The following is an 11,888-nucleotide window of genomic DNA, read 5'->3' on the forward strand; positions in this document are numbered from 1 at the left end:
TGGAAGATCTAGGTATTCAGTTTCGTACTGCCAACTGAAAGGTAGGTGTCACTAAAGGGGCTTTCTTTTATATTTATTGTTTTGGAAAATCTGTGACTCCCCAGCTCTTGCAATTCCCCGGTTTGAATAGTATGGATTTGCCTTGCTCAGCAGCTGGAAGAGACTTCACAGTCTACCCCTCAGTTTCAGCTGAGCAATGGAAAACAAGGAGCTGTGTGCCAAGGTCTTGTATTCTTTTGTCCTCCGATTCACTGGTTCATATGGCAAACAGGGTGGAAAGTTACTGTGTGATGTTATTAGAGTCCTCATCAGAATTGTTAGGGTAAACATTAAGTAAAGAAACATGTATTACTAATAATTCACAACAGAGGGTTCTTGACCGTTATTCTAAACATTCCACATAGAAAATAATCAATATGTAGTTGGGCTTTTTTTTTTCGCTTCCTGTTAAATCACTGGTGTATTATGTACAAATACAGTGTTGATTTGTTTAGATATATAGCAGTCCTCAAACAGTGGGTTACAACATCTTTGGCAAACACCTGTTTCCAAAAATATTAATATTATGATTCAAAACAGTAGCAAAATTATAGTTATGAAGTAGCAGCAAAAATAATTTTATAGTTGAGAGTCACCAACATGAAGAGCTGTATTAAAGGGTCACAACATTAGGAAGGTTGAGAAGGGCTGGTTTAGAAGGTTAATTGTTATATTAAAACAGTACTAGTTAGCAGAAACATAAGAAAGCAAGATAGATAAGCTGGTTGGCTTATCCACACATTTCAGGAAAAAGTAACTCTGAGGTTAGTTAGCATGACTGACTTAGAGAGATTGTATTTATTATTGTAATGTTAGAATTACATATTTCCAGAGACCTTTAAACAAGAGAAAGCATCTTGGAACAAAACAGTCGTTAGTAATTATGCCTTTATACTTGAGGAAATGTAAATAGGGTTTACAGTGTGCTTACGGTCATAGTTATTTTTAGATGGCCAGTATAAAGCTAACCAGGGTCCTACTTTTGTCTTACTTTGATGCACACTAGAATTTAGGAAGCAGTGTACCATAAAAATTTAGTTATAATGAGAAAGTCTTAGATTTACTTGGTTTACATAGCAAAACTATTTATGTTATAGATAACAGGATGACAAGACAATTGAGATCTTCTGTGGTCTCATCCAATAAATGGTATATTCAAATAAGCATGTAATTTATTTACATGCTGTATGCAAAGGGAATAGATGAAATACAGTGGGAACCAATGGCAACGGAAGGTAAGGGCAGTGGGAATTATTTTACTTTTGACTACTTACTAGAACATCGACAGCTTTTAAAACACTTCTTTGCTTTAAGCTAGAGTCAAAGATACTCAGTAAGGAAATAGCTGCACCTTGATTTTGGTCCTGAAAGATGAGTAACCACGTGGGATAAGAGGAGCAGGGAGAGAAAGAGTCTAGAGTCATAGTGGGATTTCTGTCCACGGTGAAACAGAATAACATTAGGCCATTCAGCAGCCTTCTAAATTCCATGATCAGGAAGGCATGGCTCACATTAGATGCATTCCTGAAAGGGATAACTGGAATTTAATAGTTGGTGGGGGACTGGGAGTGGAGGCAGTGTTGCAGGGGAATAGGAAAATATACATATCATTAAATGTATATGACATTCTCAAAGAATAAATTTAAACTTTGGTTAATAGTTGCAATGTGTGTAATAAGGACTGGATTAGAAGAGGTTATAGAACTGTTTTTGGAAAATAGAAAAAGCCTTATTAAGAAGGTTGAGGCAACAGTTAGACTCTAGAGCAGTGGTTCTGAACCTTCCTAATGCTGTGACCCTTGAATACAGTTCCTCATGCTGTGGTGACCCCCAATCATAAGTTATTTTGTTGCTGCCTAATAACTGTAATTTTGCTACTGTTAAGAATTGTAAATATCTGATATGCAGGATATCTGATTTGTGACCCCTGTGATTCTACCACCACAGTGGGCGCAACCCACCAGTTAAGAACCACTGCCCTAGAGTATTGTTTCTAGCATAGGTAAAGCCTCGCTATCGTTTCACAGTTTGTTGATCTTGGGTCACTACATTATCTACACCTTAAGTATAAAATGAGAATAGCAGATACTTTTTACTGTATTATGTAATAGCAGTATCCTAAGTGATTTATGCAAGTTATTTTTGTATTTACACCAAACTGAGAAAATAAAGATGGTTATTGTCTACTGGCTATGGCTAGGTGTTAGAGGTATGGTATGAATCAAGGCATGCTTACATAGAAATGATTAATTTTGAGTTATGGGCCAGGTACCTCATGATAGCTTTGAATTTAACTAGGTGGTCCAGTGTGGCCTCTAACTTGCAGTCTTTCTGCCTTAGTTTTCTGAGTGGTGGATTATAGGGCATACTACTATGGCTGAGTTCTATGAGTGGTTCCTCTGTTAGAGGGTTGTTTGTAATGATGACATGTATGTAAGTGGTTTATTATGCATGCCATGGATGTGAACTCTTTCTATTCTTATTAGTGCCGAATACTTTGAACTGGTGAACAGTATTTTTGTTTTGTTTTGGTAGGTGCTAGGGAATTAACCTAGATCCTTGCATATAGGAGTCAAAAATATTACCCTTGAGATATATTCCAAGGTATTTTTTTAATGTTTTATTTTTCAGACAGGATCTTGCTAATAAGTTGCTTAGGCTGGCCTTCCAATTCCCCTGCTTCATCATCTAAGGAGTAGTGGTTACATGCCTTCAGGCCTGGACCACTAGTCATGCGCTCACATTTTTAAAGCTTAAGTGTAGATAAATTGACCACAGTTCAAAAGATGGCCATATTTATTTGCTTGCTCAAGGAATGGCTTGTTTTATCCATGTTTTCTATTTTGTAAGAGATAGCAGGTGAAGAAATGTTTATTCATTAAGAAAAACCTGTCTTTCACTTTTGTCTAGAATGGAAGCAAAGCAGTTATAGTACTCTACAGTGTCCTCTGAATGTAATACTGTGTGGACCTGGTGTCCCAAGGTCACATGTGGGGAGCATTTGCATCTGTTTAGAAGACGGTCAGGGAATTGTGGAAGATTGATGAAAATATGTGAGATATTTTTTAGCAGACAAATGGATAGGAATCAGAGTGAATTACACCATCACACTGAAGGTGTACTTAATAAAGAAGGATTCAAGGGAGTCGGGAATGACGTTAAGAAATCCAGGAAGAAGATTTTTGATACCACAGCACTTAAAATTCATTTTGGGGATGTTTAGTTGATGTCCCAATGATAATGTAAAAATTGGAATAGCAGGAGACAATGAGGAAAGTAGGACTGGAGTTTAGGACGTAAAGGCTAAAGGTATACATTACATCATCATGTGTCTGTGGGAAGCTGTAGACATGCACATCAAAGAGTTTAGATAGGACTAAAGCTAAATTTAATCATTTTTAAATTTATCATTGAAAAACAGAAGAGGGAATCAAATAAAGTAGCTAGAAGAGGCAGAAAACAGGCAGGAAACAACACAAAAGGATTGAATTACATAAATTGAAAGAGAAAATATCTTTAAAAACTGGGTTATATAACTATGGTGAAACCAATATAGAAGTCTGGTTGTTGAATATTTTAAATGGGTTTCATGTCCATTTCCACTTAAATATTTTGAAACAAGTATTGTGGTTATTTGCATATACATAAAGGGTATAAATACTCTTAATTATTTTGTCTAAAAGATAAAAATGTGTTTTTCCCCATTAAAGTATGGAACCTCAAGGTCTTTATGACAATGGAAACAAAAAAATTGATTGGCAAACCGCTTCAACCAGCAAGACCTGTTCGTCATCTCTCTTCTCCTCCAGGTGAGTAATGGACCGTTTAATTCTTTAAGTATTAATTTGTTAACAGCTAACTAGTCATTTATAAAGTAATTATTTGAGGTGGACTTTAAAAGGAGTATTAAAAATTAATGATCTCTTCTGTTGGAAGAGTTTACAAATGCTATGTAAAGATAGAGGTTATTGGTATCTACTGGTCCTACATCTTACCGATCAGGAGAATAAGTCCATACTGAAAGTAGATGGTTTTTTGTTTTGTTTTTTGTTTTTTAAAGATGTCTCATTGTATAGTTAACTGGTCTCTGGTCAGAGAAACACCCTGCCATATAAATTATTTTTACCTCTAATTATTGTCAATGCATAGTAGAATTAGTTTTGTAAAACACAGGAAACAACAGTCTTAGCAACAAACAGTGCCTGAAGCTATTGTGTTATACATGTTATGCCAGCAGGAGTTATAGGTGTGCTTGAGCAAGTATCTAATTACAGAAGTCTAAATAACAATAATGATGGAAAAGTAAGCCCGGCCCCATGGCTCAGGCCTGTAATCCAGCTGCTCAAAAAGTTAAGGCGAGAAGATTGCACAGTCAAGGTTGATTTGTGCCACAGAGACAATTCAAGTCTTATTGGGCAACTTAGTGATAACTTGTCTCAATATAAAAGTAAAGGAACTAGCAAGATGTCACAGTGGGTAAAGGCACTTGCCACCAAGCCTGAAGACCCAACTTTGGTCCTTGGGACCAACATGGTGGAAAGAGAGAAGTGACTCCTGCAAGCTGTGCTCTGACTTATATATATATGTGTACATGTACGTACACACACACATACATGCACACGTACACTGAATAAAATGGATAAATTTAATAAAAAATTAAAAATACAAACTGGCTAGAGATATACCTCTGATTGCTTGCCTGACATATGTGAGGTACTGGGTTTATTCCCTCCACTACCCCTCCCAATCTCAAATACTTTTCTTTCTGTTCACAATACTGTGCTTTGGACACAGCCTTGAAATATATATATTTGGACTCCTTACTGCTAGGGTGACTTGTATGGTCTAAATTACATGGTACACATAAAAACCACCTTAAAATTTCTTCAGTCTAATCTGACTTAATGGACTGGTTAATAAAGGAAAAGCATGCTCCTTTTATTTCTATAAAAATGTAGCAGAAAATGTAGGCATGCAACCAGTCTGCTCCCAACCTTGGTTCCTACAAGGAAAATCGTCTGCACTTAATCACGCTCCCTCTCAAGATCATTGTTTGTGCCTTAGCACTGACAAGGAATTTAATGGATCATCCTGGACCACAGGTTTGGATCCCATGTGCAGATGCCGAGTTATCTTCTGTGTACTTGAAACTGTTGAGAGTCAGATCTTCAGTTTATCACAGATTTAATGATAGGAAGCCATGGGGATGTGTTCCTTTCCGTGACCAGCTTCTGTCTGCAGTCTCCCCATCTCTGTTTTGTAGATTCTCACTGACCCCTTCCCTCCAAGGCTGTGATGTCAGTGAATGGGAAGGACCACAGGGTACCCTGATCTCTAACAGAAATATAATACATTTAAGATACTAACAGTGAGTTTGAGGCTTGGTAGATAGAAAGCTAAACGTATATAAATCAATTTGGGGCTTTCTCAGCACATCTCTATACTTTGCACAGTTCAGGTCCCCAGAAGAATATTCCTTCTCCTCAAATGCAGATTAAATACTTACTTGCTTTGTGAAGACTTCCTGGTACCCTCAACCAAATCCCTGGCACCTCAGGGATCTCTCTAAAGCTCAACAGTAAGAGAGTATAGTTTACTGTGTATGAAATTATGTGATAATCATCACGTGTAAGCCTGGGGTTTAGACTTTATTAGGCTTTATTACCTGTCTCCTAATAAACTAGATGTCAGAACATTGAATGAATACGTATCGAATAATGAACCATCATAAAATTTTGAAACGTTGTCAAAGATGTCACAAACACAGATGCTTTTTAGACTGTGGTATATCATTTATTGTATGTGTGAATTTTAAAATAATTTTTCCTTTTCCTAACAGGACCAGTGTTCCCTTTCAACTTTCAGAATGAATATCCATGTAACACTCAGTGCTTACAAAGTGGAGTTGGCAGAGTAAGTCTTAGATATTATAACAGATAGGGCCAAAAAGCAGCTCAGTGGCACAGTGCATGCTTACCCAGGGAGGTGGGGGGGTACATACACAATACAAACTGTAAAATGACTTGCTAGGTGGTTGAATGCAAAACCTTATGTTCAGTGTATTCTACTTTAGAACATGTTGCTATATTTCATACATATATTAAGGATTACATGTCACCCACATACTTCTACATAGCATTTTAAAATGTAAATATTTTCCTATATTTGTTTAAAAAATTTTAAAAACAAAAACCCGACAGCTCAAAACCCTTGTGTATCTTCCTAAAATAAATTTCCTTTTCTTCCTGCCCTTCTTAGAGCTAACTGTTCTGGTTGTTACTTTTCTTTCATTAATATGTTTAAAATTTTTCCTATCACAAAATTATTTTGACTGCTTTTTTAGTTTTTTCACATTAATGTTTATGTTTAAAAATTAAATACATGAAGTGTGGTCCTTAGTGCAAGTTTCTTTCTAGCTGGTGGCCCTTCCCTGGTGACTTTTTTCCTAGTAACATAGTAGCTATTCTCATGAAGATAGTCCCAGAAACAAGCTGTGGGTAGACAAATATTAATATAATTAGACTGCTAGGCAACTATTTAACAATAGAGCAGCTCAGTGGGAGCTGATGGAGAAAAATACTTCAGCTTCCATGAACACAGCTTTTTGGTGTATTTTCTTTTGCTAGACTGATGTTTGAGTTTTATATGACTGTTATAATGACTCTCCATTGCATTTCACTCTTTTGAGTGTGAAAGGTTCTTTGTGATAACAACAACAACCACCAACAACAAATATACAGTAAGAGAACTACTGTGTTAAACAGTGCTCTCTCTTCAGCTTATCAGCTGAGGTGAGCTATCTATGGACTGCTTGGAGCTCTGTTACCTGAGCAAAGTCCTTATCTTGTTATCAGACATAACTTTTTTCTTGCTAAGTGTTTATAAATGACCTCCTATGTTGCTTTTGATTGTTATTCTCTGCATGAGAACTGGGGTATCTTCTTATGTGTTGAATTTGACCCATGTAGTTTTATACGTGTGTGTGTGTGTACTGCCAGTTCCTATCAGTTCCCATTTTTCCTTATGATGCCTTCTTACCAACTTACGTGCCTTTGAAATGTATTTTGGGTTTTGATTATTGTCCTTACATACACAGAAATATTTTCACAGAAATATTGTCTGTGACAGAGGTGTTTCATATTTGGGAATTTTTGAGTTTCAAAAGATGTTATGTTTTTCTTTGTATTTTCAATTCAAACTGCAGTGCTCTTGTGTCATGTGTATCCTGTGCTCCTTAAGGGGATGTGTTCATCAGGGTATGGCCAACAGACTTAGAATCTTTGTAAGAATTAGAAAACAGCCAAAGATATGATAGGAAAAAAATAATGGCTTTGTTATATTTTGTTTGTGTTTGTTAAAAGTCAACATCACTATGGTGAATGGTACTCCTTTAGGTGCACAGCCTTCATAGCTACATCGGAGCACCAAGCTCCAAAAACTATTCTCAGTATATCTGATCTGACATTTTGCCTTAGTCACTAACCTCATCTGCTCTTTATTTTGACTATAAGCATCGTGACCATGGTTACCTTTGTATGATTATAACAATTAAATAACATAACATAGAATCACTTAGAAAAACTTTATTAGGTATACTATTTACATGTATGAAACATTTTAGATGATGGTTATTTTAACAAGAGTAAGCATGACAAAGTATAACTTTACCTTTGAGTTTGATGTTAGGCTTTGCTTTGAGGTAGCTGTTTCACAGTTAATGATCATTTACTCAAATTTTAGATGCAAGAAACATACTTTTTACATTCATACTTGTGGACAGTATGTGTGTGTTTTACAGTCCACTGAGTTTAGTTAGTGTTGCTTGCGTATGTGAGGCATGGGGATGCTTACTGGATTGTGGACCCCTTACCAGTGCCTACGCCTCCAAAGGAAACGAACTTCCTCTTAGGTTGCCAATAGTCCCCTTCCTGCCTAGGACCCCTTTGCCAGCCCTTCTAGAATGTTGAAGGGCTCAGTCTTGTGTAGGTCTTGTGCAGATAACCATAACTTGTGTGTGTTCATGTGTCCAATGGCCACACCATATCTGGAAGAAAGCATTTCATAACACTCCTTCCAGTCACAGTCTCTTGTCTTTTTCACCTCCTCTTTGAGGATATTCCCCAAATCTTGAGGTGTGGGGAAAACCCTGGTGTTCCAGTTAGGGCTGGGAAGTCAACATTGATTTTGTCCAGTTATGAATCTCTGAGTTAACTACTCCCCATCCTATCAGAATGTGCTTAGTTAGCTGCATACCAGTCATGCCACTGTTTCACTAATGATCATATCTTGATTGGCAAGTCGTATTATATAGCATGCAGTGTTTGTAACTGGGCGAGCCCAAGGATGAGAGGAATACTTCTGTAACCAAGGATGAGAGCAGCGCTCTAAGGGGTGAAGACATAAATACTTAGAAAGTAGTTAGACATGTCCATATATGTCCAAAGCAACAGTAGTAAATTATTCCCGTAGAGCACATGTTTCACAGGCCATGGGCTTTTGGGCAGGTTTATAATAGCAGGTGTGTCCTCTCTTCTGTGAAGTAGTCCTAAAATGAAAATGTGCTTAGTTAGCTGTGTAATATGCATGCCACGATTTCACTACTGGGTGCGTCTTGACTGGCAGGTCACTATTATCTAGCACACAGGGTTTTATCAGTGGGTAAGACCACTGATGATTAGTTCCACAGTAGTCTGTTAACTATCTTTTGGCACAAAAAAGCTAGCCAATGGGGAGGAAGTTTGTAGTTTAGTTCCAGCTTGATGTTTGTGTCATCATACAGTCTACTTATGCTGGATAACCAACGAGAGTGGCAATAACTATATTGTTTAGGGAAGCTCTGGGCTCCCCTGTGTAGCCACTCATAGGGAGATGTGAGCTGAGCTTGACTTGGAACTCTGTTTCCCTCTGTAGCCCAGGCTGACTTTGAACTCACAACCCTTGCCCCTCTGCCACCTGAGTGCTGGGGCTGTCAGTGTGCAGGAGGATACCAGCTTTCTGTTGTTCATGTTAAAAAGCAAGCTTATCATGATGGCTTATTAGTCAGCTTCAAGTATGCCTTGATATTTTAGGCCTTAGATAAATACCCCTGGGTAGTAAAAAGAAAATATTATAAAAACATTTCAAACCCAGTTTAAAACTATGTTTTCGTACTCAACAGTGTAAGACGAATGGAATGCAAGCCTTTTCTCAAGGTCTTAATGAGCAACAGCAACACCAGTCTCCAGTTAAAAAAGGTACACTTTTGCCAAAATTCCTAACTGTAGAGATCCTTAGTATTCGTGTAAGATTAATTCTCTTTGCTATTTGCCCAGATAAGACTTGTATTATATTTTAGGTTAATTTCTTGGTATTAATAATTATGTTGGTCTTTGTATTACAAAAGAGATACTAGAATAACAAAGGTTCTAATGAGATGGAAGGTTATTTATACATTTTATCAAAGTTTATTGTGGTGGTCTTTTTATTGATTTAATGTGTGTGTGTGTGTTCTCCCCCAACCCCTCTATCCCTTCATTTTGAATGCTAACCCCTGTCAGGTACCAGATAACTGATTTTCTGGTGTTTTCCCTGTGCTGGAACATGTTTTCTCTTTTTATTTTCAGTGCTTAGCATTTAATTCAATAATCACTTGTGTGATTCTATTTCGTTGTATTTTAGGATTAGATGTAAAAAAATGAGTGCTGCCTTTTATAAATATTTGTCCCTGTTTCTTTTAGAATTTGATACTTTTATAACTTTTGGGCTTTTGATCTGTTTTTGGTTTATTTATAGATATAGTGTGAGATTAAAGTCCAGCTTTGTTCTTTTTTCATATAGCTATTTAGTATTAAAAACACTTTTTCCTCATTGAATGGCATTGGAACCTTTATTTGGAATTAGGTACTGCGGGGCTGTAGCTCAGCATGGGCGTGGGTCCTGTTGGGCTCTGTTGTGGTTTCCGAGTGTCTGTCAAGGCTCAGGGAGACAGAAGCATGGGAATTTGACTTGAGTTCACTCCATGAGGTGCCGAGTGGATGCTGGGGGTGGAGAGGTCTCAGCCTGAAGTCCTGCAGAGGCAGAGCTCCTGAGTACGGGTCTCTTGGGCCGAAGCGGCTGACTGGGAGACTGGTGCTCTCTGTCCTTGGGCTCCCAGAAGCCGCTGGGAGCTGCAGAAGAACTGAGATGTGAGGACATATGGGCTGGACTGGCCCGCAGCCAAGAGGGACGAGAGGGAGAAGCTCTGGCAGCACCCTTTGGGGTAAGAGACTCTTGGTTACACGGCACTTGCTTGGCTGGGCCAGCTTAGCTTGCTTGAGTTGGCAGGGCACCATGTCTGGAACATAAAGAAGTCTTCTAGCGGGAGATTAAGCAGCTGCTTGGTAGTCAAAGGCCTTCTCCAAGGTTCCCCACAGCAGGGTGTCAAAGACAGGAGGAAGTCCATGGTTTTAAAAGGTTTATTGTCATGGCGGAAAGTGGATGAAGCTGTACCCTGTACCTCCAAGGAGGGCCTTTGGTTAAATACCCATTTGCAAGGAGGAGGGTCTGGGAAGGAGTGCTTAATTGGCTACACCCTCTGGCCTTTAGGTATCTCATTAATATGGAGATCTCTTGAGGCTCTGTTATGCCCTCTACTTGTGGAGGGGCTGGTAGGGGCTTTGCCCTACATGACTGAAAGGCACTGATCAATGGAGGTCTTCAGCCACATGTCAGGAGCCTGGAGTCTGGGAGTGTGGTGAAATGTATGCTGTCCCTTGCAGGGATATCTGTTGGGTCTCCGGCCATCTCTAGCCAGTGCTCCACCAGAAACCAAGCTATCCTTTCACAGTCCCACAAGATACCTTGGGTGTTAATGTTTATCTGTGAACTCTCAATTCTAACCTTGTATCCTGTATTTTTACCGTATGCTGGTGTCCTACTCTGAGTACTGCAGCTTTGTAGTAAGTTTTGATATTTGGAAGTACAAACCCTCTAACACTGTTGTTTTTCAAGATAGTTTATACTGTCTGGGGTTCATTGAAATTCTGAGTTCTTTTTGGATCAGATTTTACATTGGTGTAATAGAGGCTGTTAAAATCTTGGTAGTGATGGCATTTAATCTATAGATCATTTGGGAGGAATATTACCCCCTTGAAATACCATGTGTTTGTAGCTGACCTGTGGTGGTCCATGCCTTTAATCCCAGCACTGGGGAGGCAAAGGCAGGCATATCTCTGTGAATTCTAAGCTAGTCTAGTCTACAGAGTGAGTCCATGATAGCTAGGGACTACACAGAGAACCTAGTCTCAAAAAACTAAAAAAGAAAGAAAAAGAGAAACATCATGTGTTTGTTCTAGCTGCTATCTCTAGTCCTCAGAATGTCTATCAAACAGACTACACTTTTCATGGGATTACAGAGCTGCTTCTGCCCATGTTCTATTTGACATTCCAATGAATGGAAAAGCTCAGAAGTTCCACAGTTGTCTCTTTTCTGTGATATCACTCAAGTTTTCCCTTGATGGTCACATTGTCACCTTTTGATTTCACACCTCTTTGCCCAGTACATTCTTCAGAAGATTTAAGAAGAAGGGTTTTGAATATATGACTCTTTTGAGTGTATCTGTTTGAAAATAGCTTTATTTCACTTTCACACTTGATAGTCTGGCTAGGTAGACAATTTCAGTTGAAGGTGAGCTCTCAAACATAAACACTTTAATAAGGTAGACACAAAATTTGAGCTATTCTCAGTTCACATGAACAACTAGAAAAGACAAGGCTGTAGGAACAAAAGGTGAATTCTCTCAGTATAAAAACTTAGGACCTTCCAATGTGGGGTATGATTGTGCATTTCTCTTCCTCCCTCCCTCCCTCCATCCCTCCCTCCCTCCCTCCCT

The 11,888-nt window shown here is 38.5% G+C and overlaps 1 protein-coding gene across 1 annotated transcript in view; it reads left to right on the top strand.

Annotated features, from left to right (window-relative positions):
* Positions 1-3,755: 3,755 nt before the first annotated feature.
* Positions 3,756-11,888, top strand: part of CUNH8orf88 (chromosome unknown C8orf88 homolog) — an 18,971-nt gene continuing 10,838 nt past the window's right edge. The window contains exons 1-3 of the mRNA XM_028780832.1: positions 3,756-3,848; positions 5,879-5,952; positions 9,197-9,272. Coding sequence (XP_028636665.1) covers positions 3,770-3,848; positions 5,879-5,952; positions 9,197-9,272 — 229 coding nt within the window. The 5' untranslated portion in view covers positions 3,756-3,769. The remainder of the gene's footprint in view (positions 3,849-5,878; positions 5,953-9,196; positions 9,273-11,888) is intronic.

This window comes from Grammomys surdaster, unplaced genomic scaffold (genome assembly GCF_004785775.1).
Source record: "Grammomys surdaster isolate TR1022 unplaced genomic scaffold, NIH_TR_1.0 97, whole genome shotgun sequence".
NCBI lineage: Eukaryota > Metazoa > Chordata > Mammalia > Rodentia > Muridae > Grammomys > Grammomys surdaster.